General features: G+C 42.3%; 1 protein-coding gene across 2 annotated transcripts in view; it reads left to right on the top strand.

Moving 5' to 3' along the window:
- Positions 1 to 10,424, top strand: part of cenpe (centromere protein E) — a 70,173-nt gene extending 59,749 nt beyond the window's left edge. For both annotated transcript variants that reach the window (XM_034076173.1, XM_034076172.1), the window contains exons 46-53: positions 192 to 401; positions 685 to 825; positions 1,831 to 1,998; positions 2,907 to 3,007; positions 3,262 to 3,359; positions 3,808 to 3,943; positions 4,661 to 5,049; positions 10,258 to 10,424. In XM_034076173.1, coding sequence (XP_033932064.1) covers positions 192 to 401; positions 685 to 825; positions 1,831 to 1,998; positions 2,907 to 3,007; positions 3,262 to 3,359; positions 3,808 to 3,943; positions 4,661 to 5,049; positions 10,258 to 10,331 — 1,317 coding nt within the window. In that variant the 3' untranslated portion in view covers positions 10,332 to 10,424. The remainder of the gene's footprint in view (positions 1 to 191; positions 402 to 684; positions 826 to 1,830; positions 1,999 to 2,906; positions 3,008 to 3,261; positions 3,360 to 3,807; positions 3,944 to 4,660; positions 5,050 to 10,257) is intronic.
- The last annotated feature ends 4,933 nt before the right edge of the window (positions 10,425 to 15,357 follow it).

The raw sequence follows: 15,357 nt of genomic DNA, 5'->3' as shown, positions 1-15,357 counted from the left end.
CCTTCCAAACGCCTGAAAGAAAACATGTTATAGAATCAAAATAGCACAATCTCAAAATTGACCAGTGCATGAAAAACGATGTTTTTGCCTGCCGTGTCTCGCCTTAACTGTTGCTTTCTATTCCTCAATATGTTTCCATTTCTCCAACATCACTGGACTGAAACTTCATGATAACTCTTTTGGTTTTGCAGAAAATGTCCAGCATTTTGGGGAAGCTCTGGGCCTGCATCGCTTCTTACCCCAGTGAGCTGTCTACTGATAACAGTGACCGGGAGTGCTTCAAGGAGAAGCTGCAGTCAGTTTTCTCCAAGCCAATGAACTTCATCCTGCTGGACAGCATCCTGACCACCAGGCTGGTATATTTATCTGAGCTTGTACACAGGAGGAGGATGACTCTGAAGGTATTGTTTTACATTCACATATAATGTTTATTCAGGACCTAAAAAAACACAACAATTGTTAGAGATGGTATCAAAACCCGGTATGAAACGGCCCTTGGGCTACATTTTTAAAGACTGTGATATCGATAAGCTCCGAGGCTATTGGTTTTGTTATCGGTGCTGGAGAAATTAAATATATATATATATATATATATTACTGTAGCTTAAACGTTTTCTTTCACATTTTATCGAAACCATCTCCGTTTCTAATTGCAATGTCCTTATTTTCACTCTCTTTCTGCAGGGCATCGTGGACGAGCAGGACCGTCTGTTGGAAGGTCTGAAGCTGCTGGAGGCTCAGGCTGAAGCTCAGCTGACAGAGGAGAGGAGCAAGATCACCTGCCTGCTTGTGTTCCAGCTAAAGCAAACCGAAGACGAAGTCAAAGTATGTCTGTTTTAATGTCCGTTTTATACGTGCTTATGTATGGCATCATCTAGGGATGCTCCGATCGATATCGGCCGATACTCACTCTCTCGATCGATATCGGGCGATACTCACTCTCTTGATCGATCGGTGCTCTCTAAAAATGCCGATCGCGAGAGCCGATCACATGAGGTAAAATACATGACACTTTTCTGAGTGCGCGGCAAAACAAGCTCGCCAAAATGGCTTCACCGGTCTGGCAGTGTTTTAAGTGTCCGAAAATGACAATAAAATAGCGGTATGCAACGTGAAGCAGAAATCCTGCAGCTCCGCTCGCTGTGACGGACCGGTGAGCAGAGCAACACACACAAGAGTTAGACCTAACACACTTAGCTATTTTATCTACCTCTGGAACAATCTAAACTAGTTATAAATATATTTATTCTTCACTGTCGGGTCACTCATTACTGGATCAGTGAGCTGCATGAGACGATACTGACAGGCTGTCAGGAGAGGGGGAGAGGGGGAGAGAGAGCGCTTCCGCTCATCCCTCCCGTGTTATTCTCCAAAATTAATGTAAACTTGAATAATGTTTCATTTGAATGTAATAATTATGTTGGTTGTTGTTGTGGAAGCTCCAGTGAATGAGCCCCATTAATTGAGTTTTAAACATCACTTTAAATGGAAGATCCCCATAGGCCCTGCCCACTCGATCGGATCGGCGATAAGTATTGGCCGATACTGATTCCGGCGATCAGCCCCCAGCGTCGGCCCGCTGAAAAGACACCAATCTGAGTAGGGCGTGTCGACGTTAATCGTCGGCCTGACGCCCACCGACGCCGATAATCGGCCTGGTGTGTCCGTGCCTTAAGAACCAGTTCAGGTCTGAGAGCCACAGACAGGGTTTGGCTCCGAGACAAAAATGACTTGTACTAGTCAGTTGTACAATTTACTTTCCCCAACCTGTCCATATGTTGCATCTAAAACGTTTTTGCAGATGATGACCAATATGTTTGTGTTTTTTAGGCTCTGAATGAGCAGCTACAGGAGGCTCAGGTCAAAGCCGGCCACAGGGTGTCCAGCCACAAGCAGGCCACCCAGCTGCTGCAGACGGAGCTGCAGGACAGCCTCGCGCAGGTGGAGGAGAGGGAGCACGCAATCCAAACCCTCAGGGGCAAACTACGAGAGTCTGAGGTACAGCTGCTCATTTTATTTTCAGGCACATGTCGAAATATAAAGACTAAATCGAATTCAGGGCAAGGTTATGAAATGAGTCTTCTTCAACACTTTGAGTCTTCATATGTTCAAAGGAAGAAATTCACTCCTAGGAAAAGTAACAAGTCATGCCCTTGTCAGTGCAGCGCTTTTTTCATCTCCCCCGAATTGCCACAATGTTCTGACGGCTCCTGGCTCTTTGAGGCTTGCGCCTGCCCTGAAAAGGGGTTGGCTCGGTTTCTTGCTGATTTTGGTGTTTATAGCATCAGGCTGTTTTTACAATATTTGCTCGAATGCTTTCCAACTACTTTTACCCCATCGTTGGGTTTTTATCTTCGGGACCCTTTTTCCTTCCACCACGGGTCTTACATCAAATCCCATACACACACACACACACGCTCTTCCTCAATCTAAGTAACTATAGCAATAGCAATTAACTATTTATTCCCCCGTATGATTGGATGTTGTCTGTTCTATTGCCGTGGTTTTTAGTGTTATGTATTTGTTTGTATTTTGTGCACACCGGGACAGAGTTGCACTCTGAATCTCGTTATACTCTGTGTATAATGACAATACAAGGCTTTAACTTTAAGTTCTTTCCCTTTTTTCATGCTTCACTTTCTTTTTGTATTTTATTTATTAGCTTCACTATTTTACACTACTAAACATATATATTTCTACAGTTAACTTCAAACACTTCAGGGACATATCACATCATTATGAACGTAAGAGCAGCTTTTATTGACGAATGACAAAACATTCTGATTTATTTTACAAATATCTTTTGGCTGTGAGCTTATTTATTGTGATCTTCAGTTTTTGTTTCACAACTTTTGTTTATTACTGGGCAGAATTGTTTATCTAACACTTGTCTCTTGGTGCTTTAGAGAAAGGCACCACCCAGTGCTGTGGAGCTGGAGAAACTCCGCTCTGAGCTGTTCAAAATGGAGGTGGAGTTGACGTCAGCGTCCGACAAACACAAACAAGAGTAAGAGCTTTTTGGATGCATTCTGACCCTTTGTTGAATCGTTTCCTCTTCTCCTATTTATTTACCATACTTAGTGGTTTGTTGTAATATCAGGTTTTCTGTAGTTAACTTCTCTTCAGCTGTTTTTCAAAATGTGTCCACAGAAAGGGAAAGAGGCTCCCCTGTCGTGTTAGAAATGGTTGATCAGTTCAGTCGCAGTGTTTCCCTCCGACACTTAGTCATTTGAGTTCTGACCAAAGGTTTGTCATCCTCAGGATCCAGATGATGAACACAGTGCTGAAGGACAAGGAACACTCCCTGAGGAAGCTGAAGGAGATGCTGAGGAAGTCACAGCAGCAAGGGGAGGAGTCATGTAGGTCTGCCGTCTGATTATTACCTAATGTAATATTCAGAACTCTTTAGAATTTGAATGAGCTTTGTTGCAAAGTAGTTCTACACATTTGCATTGGTGTTCATGAAGCATACATTATCACAATAAGAGAAGTAAGTGAAACAAACCCAAAAATTATTATAAAAAACTATTTAAAATGTTTTATATATATATATATATATATATTTTTTTTAAAGGATCATCTCTATACAGTATATTAACATAACTATGATTTGTGAAGCGTTAATGCAATGGCAAGAAGCAAAATGGGCCACATTATGACTTGATGCTATAAACAGACTGCATCACGACTGACTTCACTTCCCTGCTTGTTTCTGTGTGGAGATCACTCCAGGAGAGGGCATGGAACCCCCATTGTTACTATTTAAGGTAGAAACATGTTGTACTGATGTAGTCATGTTGAATTCAGTCCTGCAGGGTGAGGACCTTCATGCCAGACTGACCAACCCCAGAGGACTGGTGGTCAAGAGCAGCGTCCAGCTGGAGAAGACTAAACTGGAGGAAGAAGTCAAACAGCTCCGACTGCAAATAACCGAGCTGGAAAGGTGAGATTTAGCAGTTTGATGGTGAAACTTCTTAGATCGTTCATGTGATTGTGACCGACTGCTTCACCCGCGGTGTCTCACAGAGAGGTGCAGGTCCTTCCTCCTGCAGTGATCAGACTGTATAACCACCGGGGCCCCTGCTAGACACCCCCCACACACACACACACACACACACACACACACACACACACACACACACACACACACACAACAACTCGGACTATGACACCACTGTTGTAAAATAACAGCAATGTGCAATAATGTAAAAACTAAACTAAAAGCAAACAAAGACTACGACACCACTGCTGACCAATAACACCTATGTGCAATATGTTCCTTGCAAATGTTATTATAACTACTGGCTGTTACTCTTATGTGGTCCATCCATGACTTTAACAAGACTCTTTATGTAACTATGTGCTCTAATCATTTTAAACCTGTTACATACCACACTTCACTCTACAATGTTACACTTATTTATTTTATAAATACTGCTACTACTTCCTTATCTACCTGAACGTGTACTTTAATAATAATTTACATTTTACATACTATGTGCATACCTTTAATTTATTAGTGTTCTATTTATTTTCGTCTTTAGCTATACTTTGCCGTAACAATGTAAATGTCCCCTTTGTGGGACGAATATAGGAATTCTTATTCTGGTTCACTGCATCTTTTCAGCCGTGTCTAACAATTGTCGTCCTACCCCATCAGCCTGGTGTCCAGTCAGCAAGCAGAGATAAGCAAGTGGAAGAGCAGAGCCTTCAAGCTGAAGGAGAGGGTCCAGAAGGAGGTGGCCAAGCCTTCATCACCCAGCACTCCCACCAAGAGGGGCTATCCCATGGCCTCAGACTGCTCCAACTTCTTCAGCTCACCCAAGAAGTTCAAGGTTACTCCTAGGAAGGTCCTGGATTCTCCCAGGAAAGTTCTAGATTCTCCAAGGAAGCTGCTAGATTCTCCAAGGAAGCTGCTAGACTCTCCGAAGGTCTCTGCGCTCGACTCCCCCAAAAGCAGATTCTTTGATGTTGGTGGAAACTCTGAGCTGCTGTCCAGAAGCCGTCCAAAACAGTTCTTTGATAACTCCAGCCTAGGAACCACTCCAGGTAAGCTCCATTAAAGCTCACCTCCCTGTACTACTGTGTGTGGTAGTCTGAACATCATGAAGAGCTGGGTCCTCGTTTATAAAGCCTTGCGTAGGATTGACGTGAGAAGGTTGCTTACGTAGGGCAAATAAATACGCACAGACATTTTCCGATTCATAAAAGACTGGTGCAGGACTTGCGTACGGCACATCCTACGCCGGTTTCCATTTTTATAAATCACAATCAACTCGAAATGCGGCGCAGCTTTTGCGGACTTCACGTAACGCCCATATTTGCCTATAAATAGTCAAAGAAACGCCCATTCATTCATTTTGACTGACTTTATGAAGAAGATCGCAGGAAATGATGACGGAACAGCTAAAAAAAGACATCTCACACCGTATCAGATTTTGGTTCTTTTGGGGAGGTCGAGATAAATCATATTGTTTGGTGGATGCCGTTTGAACCAGAGTAGTGGCATGGAGGTCTGATCGTCACCAAAATAAATAAATAAGTGGTCCGAAAAAGGTTCATGACAAAATAAATACACATAGCCTTCCTCAGGCAGTGTGTTTGCACCGGGGACAGGAAACTAAGAAATGATCGGGGAATCCCTCCGGAGTGGAGTCATGATGACTGGATCTGAATTATATTTTTGTATTTGGTGGTTTGTGTCCCAGCTGTCGATCAGCTGTGCGCAGTGTCGCCACAATTAAATATCGTCCACCACAAATGGATCTCACAAATTATTTTATTTGTTGGTGGTCTAATGGATAGTGAGGTGGGCTGATGATCGGAAGGTTGCGAGTTCAAATCCTGCCTGGAACACCACTAATAGTGTGCCCTTGAGTAAGGCACTTAGCCCTCGGTTACTCCAGGGAGAATGTCCATGTAATTGGTAAGTCGCTTTGGAATAAGGCGTCTGCTAAATGCCGAAATAGTAAATTATATTTTTGGGAGAATAAACCCCACAGATCCTCAACTCCGGTTTCATATTAACCTGTTAAGCCCGAGAGACCCCGGTTCCGGGGGCATCCTGCAATCTCTTGCAGAAAGCCGTGTCTGAGGTCATGTTCATTTAATAAAACTGAATGTTTTATATCCATGTAACGGAAAGAAACTCATCTAACTGATCATTTTTTTTTTTTTTTTTAAACCACAATTCTAACGCTGAGTCTCTGAATTAGCAACGAGCCAAAATGCTAACAGATGACTGCACCGAAATTCACTCACAAAACCTTATTATTTATCTTTGCTGCGCATCTCAACCCATCGTTTCACATCGTGAGTGGACACAAAATCGATGGTTATCCTCATTATCACTCAATTATACGAACTCTCGGAGATAATAACAAGAACACATATCAAAACATATGGAGCTAGTTAGCCAAAAACGGCAAAATGGCTCACCTGTGTGGTAGTCGGGTCAAAAGTGGTCTTCAATGGCATTAAAACTGCTTAAAGGGAGGCAATCCTCATGACACGCATTTTTAAATAATTATCATCCGATAAAACAGACCAGTCTTTTTTTTTTTTTTTTTTTTTTTTATCCGATGATGTTATCAGTGATTTTAAGCTGATTAATTACCGAAATAACATCAACCCTGTGGGCGGCGCCATTTTGACGAGTCACATGACTTATTTTACCGGAAGTGACGTGAACTATGCGTTTGGTGTCGAGGACAAATTGACGTATGTACTTTGTTCATGTTGTTTACTCTAGTTACTCTCACAATTCTATTGAAATATGCCTCATTGTATCGCGAAACATTGCCACAATTCGGATAGGAACAATCCACGGAATGCTCGGTTCCATCTATTGCCAACGGGTAAGCGTAGGAAGTACGTTCGGAGGCAGTGGCTAGCGAAATGTGCTCGGCCCGAACCGAAAGATCCACAGGCGCATGTATGCAGCGAACATTTCAAGTTTCCGGACGACTACTCTGAGAGTATGATGAAACATAAAATGGGATTTATTAATCAACCATTACTTAATGTGGATGCAGTGCACTGCCAATGCCAGCCAGTGTAAGCGCATTACGCAGCAGATTTTACTTATCGTTTACTACGTAAGGAAGCAGGAATTGCAGGACCCAGAGCGCACGGAGCACAGAGCGGACAGCAGATAACGGAATTGCAGTTTTATTGCTTATAGATTATCAGAACATTTCAAAGGGGACACAGCCACATTGGATATTAACCTATGGATTAACTAAATCGTTTTTATCGTTGTAATGCCATTGAAGACCAGTTTAGACCAGGCAAAGACGAAGGTAAGCCATGTTAGCCTAGCGCAGTGATTCTTAAATGGGGGTACGCGGACCCTTAGGGGTGGGGTACTGAAGGGGGTACGTGAGATTTAAAAAAAAAAAAAAATCTTAGTACAATAAGTGAAATAGAAAACACAATTGTATATAAAATATTTCTAGAACCACCAAGGGGGTCCTCATATAAACATGTCAAATTTGTGTATAGTTTTTCATAATATATCATTTTGTTCATTGGTTTGTTAAACATATATATATATATTACTTCAATTGGAAAAACTCCTTGGAAAAATCGTTATCAGGGTGTCCGCGGGGTCTTAAAAAGTATTAAAAGTTGATAAATCAATTTAGCGAAAATTAAGGCTATTAAAAAGTATTAAACGGCATTTTCCAAGGTATTAAGAAGGTCCACAGCAACGACAACATGAAATACCCTTTAATTTACTGAAACAACATGTCGGGAAACCCCCTCAAGGTGGCCCCATGCATAGCGTGCCATAAAATGCTGCTTCTTATTTTAAGTTTCGTTGCCTTGCCTCTGCTGGTGGACTACCTGAGAGATATACAGCAGGAGAACACGCCGTCTACCCTGCCACCGCAACCATGCTCCGGGTCTTCTTCGCTGCTTTTGGTGTATTTTATGGCAGCAGCAGCGCCACTTACAGGCCTGGCATATGTACTACAGCATTTCCAGCATTTCCAGCGGTCTAGTGTGAACGGACACGTTAATGAATCGAATGCGTGTGAACGGAAGACTTTTTTGCGTTTGCGTATGTGTTTTACTGTATGCGTCCTCGTGGGCCCGGGGTCTAAGCCAAAGTATATCCGGTCACAGAGATCTGCTATTTTAAAGTAAGGTCAACACATATATATATACAGTCTATGGTCAACACATATCGACCCTAAATATAGTCTATATTAAGAACGAGAAAAGTCTTAACATATATATCGTTTTTTGTAAACATATGACAAATGTGTGAGGGTGATGACGTCAGAGCATCGTCCTCTGTGCCGGGCTTAGCCCCGGACAGCCCCAGCCCAATTTAACCCCTGGGTATTTGTGAGGGAGCTCCTATATGGCATTACCGCTGAAGCTCACCAAAGTTTAATATATTTCATCGTTCAAAGTTTTGTCAATTGTTTTGTTTATTGATCAAATACTGGTTTCTACTGGTTTCTGAGGAGTTCTACTGGAATGAAAGAGCACAGAGTACAGAAGCAACAAAGCAGCATGCTGCATTAAACCTGACCTTCACAGAGAGGTTGCAGTTCATGTGGAGAGGAGGCTTCAGTCGTCTGTCTGCACTCTGTTTAGTTGAGCTATCTTACAATCAATATAGTCAATGTGAGGTAAAGTGTGTCGCCAATGTAACCGGTTAGAACTCGAAGTTGCGATGAGGTCTTAAAATGTATGGAAAGGGTCTTAAAAAAGGTCTTAAAAGGTATTACATTTGACTTCAGGATTCCTGCATATACCCTGGTTATGTATATGTTCTTTTTTTTCATGCACAAAGATTAAACAATCCTTTGTTGTAAGTCATGCATGAAGGAGTTAATAAATCACACACTGATGGAACATCACTGTATTGTAATTATGTTTATAGGCTTCTTCTATCACAGATGTTCGGGGTTGGTCAGGGGGTACTCGGCTGAGAAAATGTTTCAAAGGGGGTACATTACTGAAAAAAGTTTGAAAAGCACTGGCCTAGCGCATGTTAGTAGGCTACCTTTTATTTATGGTATTATTTCCACATATTTCTCTCCATTCTTCCTTCTGCCAACGGTGTCGCAGTTTCTCGTCTCTCCCGTTTTTGTGCTTAGTGTGTACGCATGGGTTAGAGTTTGCGTGGAGGACCTCACGTTTTCCAGTCAAGTTTGTTTTTTTAGAAATCGCAAACATTTGAGCATACGCACCGTTTATAAATGAGGCCCCTGATCTGTTTGTTTCACCAGCGTTTTCCCTTGTCCCTGACCATCCAGACACAGAAGAGGGTAACTGCTGTGATATTATTCTGCTGCTTTGGGCAACACTTAGGGTTCACTAACAGAAGCTTGAGGTGTTGGGACTTCACCAGGTTTCACTGAGTAATAAAACTTAAATGAGGACTGATGCAGCACATCATCATACACTGATAAAAAGAAAAACATAGAATTTGGTCTTTCGGATAAAGGGATATTTATGGGAATATCATTTTGAGTATGACATAAGTTAACATTAAAGGTGGAGAAACCAGCTTGGCTCCAGCCTTCCATCTGTGCACAAACTTATCTCGTGCCCTCATTGGTCATGTTCGTGTGTGTTGGAGGAGGGGCTCTGTAAGGAAGTGGCAGACATTTTCAAATTCGAGCGCACTCGAGCTGGTTTCTCCAAAATGACCTACCCCACCTTTAAGGGACGCCTTTCAAATTTGACTCAAATGAAAATTATTCGATAGTATTTTTAATAAAGTTAAAACATGTTTTTATTTCTACTGTGTGTGTGTGTGTGTGTGTGTGTGTGTGTGTGTGTGTGTGTGTGTGTGTGTGTGTGTGTGTGTGTGTGTGTGTGTGTGTGTGTGTGTGTGTGTGTGTGTGTGTGTGTGTGTGTGTGTGTGTGTGTGTGTGTGTGTGTGTGTGTGTGTGTGTGTGTGTGTGTGTGTGTGTGTGTGTGTGTGTGTGTGTGGTCTTTGAGATGTAAGTCGGGAACTTTCAGGATGTCCTACTTTTATATATGGCTTATTGGCTTCAGTCCTCTATGCACACTTTCTACCAGCCTGCAATCCTGCACACTTCACAAGTTGGAAAACCTCACTATTTATTGTTTCAAAAGGTAGAACAATGGAGGTGGGAAGCTAGCATTGGAGTATGTACAGGACATGTAGTAGTTTTCCCCTCAGGTGCAAGGGTTTGTTTATTTCCTTTAGATGGATTTGATCATGTGACTCAGTACTGTTTTGTCTAATAAAAGTGTTGTGTGTTGCAGCTTCAGGGGCAGACCGAAGAGAGGATTTGTGGCCTAAGTCTCCAAAGCAAGAGGACATGTGTAATAGCCAGTAACATTTTTGTGTGTAATATTTTTTGAAAATCTTTCTTTTTAAATGTTTTTAGATGTTTTGAAATGTTTTTTCTATTGTTTGACTATTAAAGTATTTGTACATAAAGAAAATGACTTGTCTCATTCACACACACACAACATTAAGAAGAACTTCCTGTATATTCCTGGCATAACAGACGTTTATTTATTTCGTGCAAGTTTTGATTTTGTGAAATGAAAATAAATCGGGGGACATTAGTCCAGAACAGGTTTTTTCGCTTCAATGAACTGAAGGATGCATGGCTCTATTTGGGTACCAAATGACGCATACATCAGTTCCAATAGAATGACGGACACATTCAGGGTGGTACATTTAAAATAGTCCAGAATACTCAGTTATAATATATATGTTGTATTGTGTTAACAAATCGAGAATTGGATTCTTCAAAGTAGCCCCCTTTTGCCTTGAGGACAGCTTTGCACACTCTTGGCTTCTCTCAGCGTCACGAGGTCGTCACCTGGAATGGTTTTCAATTAACACGTGTCCCTTGTCAAGAGTCAGTTTGTGGAATGATTTGCCTTCTGAATGGGTTTGAGACCATCAGTGTTGTGCAGAGGTAGGGTTAGTGCAGTGCACAGTGCCCTATTTGACTACGGTTGCAATCCATATTATGGCAAGAACCACTCAAATCAGTAAAGAGAAACGACCGTCAATCATCACTTGAAGAAATGAAGGCCAGTCGATCAGGAAAATGTCAAGAACTTTGAATGTTTCCTCAACTGCAGTCGCAAAAACCATCAAACGCTATGATGAAACTGGCTCTCATGAGGGCCCCCGGGAAAGGAAGAGCAAGAGTGACCTCTGCTGCAGAGGATAAATACACAAGAGTTATCAGTCTCAGAAACCACACATTAAAGCACCTCAGATTAGAGCCCACATAAATGATCACAGAGCTCAAGTAGCAGACAATCTCAACTTCCACTGTTCAGAGGAGACTGCGTGAATCAGGCCTTCATGGTCCAATCCCTGCAAAGATCCACTACTGAGGATGCTGGTGTCACCGTTGGTGATTTATTCATAATTCAAGGCACACTTAACCAGCATGTCTACCAGGCTACCACAGCATTCTGCAGTAGCCAGCAAAATATAAATCATATTCTGGATTTATTTATTTTTTTGGACATTTTTTGTTTGCTAGATAATTCCATGTGTGTTCTTTTATACACTGAACAAAAATATAAATGCAACACTTTTGCTCCCATTTTTCATGAGATGAACTCAAAGATCTAAAACATTTTCTATATACACAAAATAACCATTTCTCTCAAATATTGTTCACAAATCTGAAGAAATCTGTGATAGTGAGCACTTCTCCTTTGCCGAGATAATCCATCCCACCTCACAGGTGTGGCATATCAAGATGCTGATTAGACAGCATGATTATTGCACTGGTGTGCCTTAGGCTGGCCACAATAAAAGGCCACTCTGAAACGTGCAGTTTTGCTTTATTGGGGGGGTCCGAAAACCAGTCGGTATCTGGTGTGATGGGTAGGGTTAGGGTAATGTTGTGAATCGAGTGGCCTGTGTTCGTCGTCCATAACATACGCCTGCCCATACCATAACCCCACCACCACCATGGGCCACTCGATTCACAACATTACCCTAACCATCACACCAGATACTGACTGGTTTTTGGACCCCCCCCAGACCCCCCCAATAAAGTAAAAATGCACGTTTCAGAGTGGCCTTTTATTGTGGCCAGCCTAAGGCACACCAGTGCAATAATCATGCTGTCTAATCAGCATCTTGATATGCCACACCTGTGAGGTGGGATGGATTATCTCGGCAAAGGAGAAGTGCTCACTATCACAGATTTTTTTCAGATTTGTGAACAATATTTGAGAGAAATGGTTATTTTGTGTATATAGAAAATGTTTTAGATCTTTGAGTTCATCTCATGAAAAATGGGAGCAAAAACAAAAGTGTTGCATTTATATTTTTGTTCAGTGTAGTTTTGATGTATTAAGTATACATCTACAATGTAGAATTTTTTTTTTTTAAATAAATTTAAAAAACTTGTATTTGTAGGTGTGTCCAAACTTTTGACTGGTACTGTGTATATATCATATATATGTATATACAGTGGGGCAAAAAAGTATTTAGTCAGCCACCAATTGTGCAAGTTCTCCCACTTAAAAAGATGAGAGGCCTGTAATTTTCACCTCAACTATGAGACAAAATGAGAAAAAGAAAAAAATCCAGAAAATCAGATTATGGTGGAAAATAAGTATTTGGTCAATAACAAAAGTTCATCTCAATACTTTGTTATATACCCTTTGTTGGCAATGACAGAGGTCAAACGTTTTCTGTAAGTCTTCACAAGGTTTTCACACACTGTTGCTGGTACTTTGGCCCATTCCTCCATGCAGATCTCCTCTAGAGCAGTGATGTTTTGGGGCTGTCGCTGGGCAACACAGACTTTCAACTCCCTCCAAAGATTTTCTATGGGGTTGAGATCTGGAGACTGGCTAGGCCACTCCAGGACCTTGAAATGCTTCTTACGAAGCCACTCCTTCGTTGCCAGGGCGGTGTGTTTGGGATCATTGTCATGCTGAAAGACCCAGCCACGTTTCATCTTCAAGGCCCTTGCTGATGGAAGGAGGTTGTAACTCAAAATCTCACGATACATGGCCCCATTCATTCTTTCCTTTACAGCAGGGGTGGGGAACCTCCGGCCCCCGGGCCGTATACGGCCCGCGAGACCATTTTGTGTGGCCCTCGAGGTAATTTATAAACACACGCAAAAAAGAAAAAAAATTAAAGAAAGCTAGACCGCAAAATAATTAAACAAGAGAGTGCCTGTTTTTCCTGGCCAAGGTCAGGGTCCTTGAACACAACACAAGCCTAACCTGCCGTCAGGTGGTATACGTCTCGTCTGACAAGGGTGTAGTTCTGACGGGGAGCACCAGAACGCAGCTCCGCTCCGGCACTTCCAAAAATTGCAGTACCCATAAGGAGCCGTACACATGCTGCAGTTTTTGCGTGGCTGTGTCTTTAGTTGTAAGCCCAGTGGCGATCTGTCATACTGATCAATCATACAGTCAATAACTTTATTGTTATTAGCATCTGGTTAGCTAGCTATGCTAACGAATATAAGAAGCTTTTTCTACAACCAGTGAGGTAAAGGCACATCTTTATATGATCATTATAGTTATAAAACAAATAAGAGAATAAAGTAAACGGGTATAAAATACTATGACAGTAAAAAAAAGTTGTTATTAATAAACAAGAATACAGTTTGAAAGGAGAGTGATTTGTAAAATATCCATAAAGAAAAAGAAAATCTGTTTACAGTTCTGTTTCATATGGGTGTTGAGAGATGTATCCATAGATCTACTAATGTTGCTCTCAAAGTGCACCAGATTTATGCTTTTAACTTCAACATTTAAAAACAAATCTTCCGGGGGGTGCATTCCCCCCGGACCCCCCTAGAGGAGGTTAGGTCCCACCAACTTAAATCATGTTCACATGGATAGGAGTCTAAATACATTTTGCACACATCTTGTGTCCATAGCTTTCTGTTTTGGTGGTCATGCCACAACCGTGCACGTGCATGCGTGAGTCATGGCAAGATATCTGGATTAAGAGGTTGCTTTTTCTTTGCACAGCATGAAAGAAAGGTGAAATGAGTGGGCTGTGATTTTAGTATTTTTAAGCGGAGGTCAATAATCTGTACGGCCCTCGGAGGATGTTGAAAACATTGAAATGGCCCTTGAGAGGAAAAAGGTTCCCCACCCCTGCTTTACAGGGATCAGTCGTCCTGGTCCCTTTGCAGAAAAACAGCCCCAAAGCATACTGTTTCCACCCCCATGTTTCACAGTAGGTATGGTGTTCTTTGGATGCAACTCAGCATTCTTTCTCCTCCAAACACGTTTGGTTGAGTTTTTACCAAAAAGTTCTATTTTGGTTTCATCTGACCATATGACATTCTCCCAATCCTCTTCTGGATCATCGAATGGCGCGTTTCCACTGCAGCGGGTAGCTCGCTTTAAGCGTGCCGAGCCGTGCGGGGCCCGTTTTTGGTTGCGTTTCCACTTGGCCTAGTTTTGGCCCGGGGCTACTTTTTCACCTTTTTTCTGGCCCGACTAAATCGTGGTTCTAGGGCCAGGAACAACCAGGCTGAGTCGGGCTGAGTATGCTAAACTAGAGAGAGGATCGCTGGCAAGGGGGCTACAACTACAACAAGATGAACATATTTGACCGTGATTTAATTATAATACACGTTTCAAAATGATGCCGAAGTAACAACATACTGATACCGGTTAGTAAAAACCATGAATTAATGCTTTGACAAGTCTGCAGACAGACGGCAGGCGAACAACCCTTTTAAAATGCGTGTTTTCTAAATGTAGCTTGGCTAAGCTAACGTTGTATATGCTCCGACCGTCCACACTCACAGCAACGGCCTATACAGACATAAATAAAGCAGCGACTGTATTCACCATGACACAGGCAGTCTGTGGTTTGTACTTGTTTAACTTTTGTCTAGTTTCTGAACAGATATGAAGAGCTGTGAGCTCTGAGTGCTAAGAGCTAACGGCTGTGTTGTTTTTTGGGGCGCTCATTGAAGATGACGTCACGGCTCCGCCTACACTGTGTTACTATAGTTACTGCCCCAGTTCCTAAACTGTAATGGAAACGCAGCATTAAAGTGAGCCGGGCATAATAAGGCCTAACCAAACCGAGCGAGGCCGAGCGAGGGCTGCAGTGGAAACGCGCCATAAATGCTCTCTAGCAAACTTCAGACGGGCCTGGACATGTACTGGCTTAAGCAGGGGGACACGTCTGGCACTGCAGGATTTGAGTCCCTGGCGGCGTAGTGTGTTACTGATGGTAGCCTTTGTTACTTTGGTCCCAGCTCTCTGCAGGTCATTGACTCGGTCCCCCCGTGTGGTTCTGGGATCTTTGCTCACCGTTCTTGTGATCATTTTGACCCCACGGGGTGAGATCTTGCATGGAGCCCCAGATCGAGGGAGATTATCAGTGGT

This window comes from Pseudochaenichthys georgianus, chromosome 24 (genome assembly GCF_902827115.2).
Source record: "Pseudochaenichthys georgianus chromosome 24, fPseGeo1.2, whole genome shotgun sequence".
In the NCBI taxonomy this organism is placed as follows: Eukaryota; Metazoa; Chordata; class Actinopteri; order Perciformes; family Channichthyidae; genus Pseudochaenichthys; species Pseudochaenichthys georgianus.
Note: the sequence above shows the minus strand (reverse complement) of the source record. Positions and strands in the feature narration are given on the sequence as shown.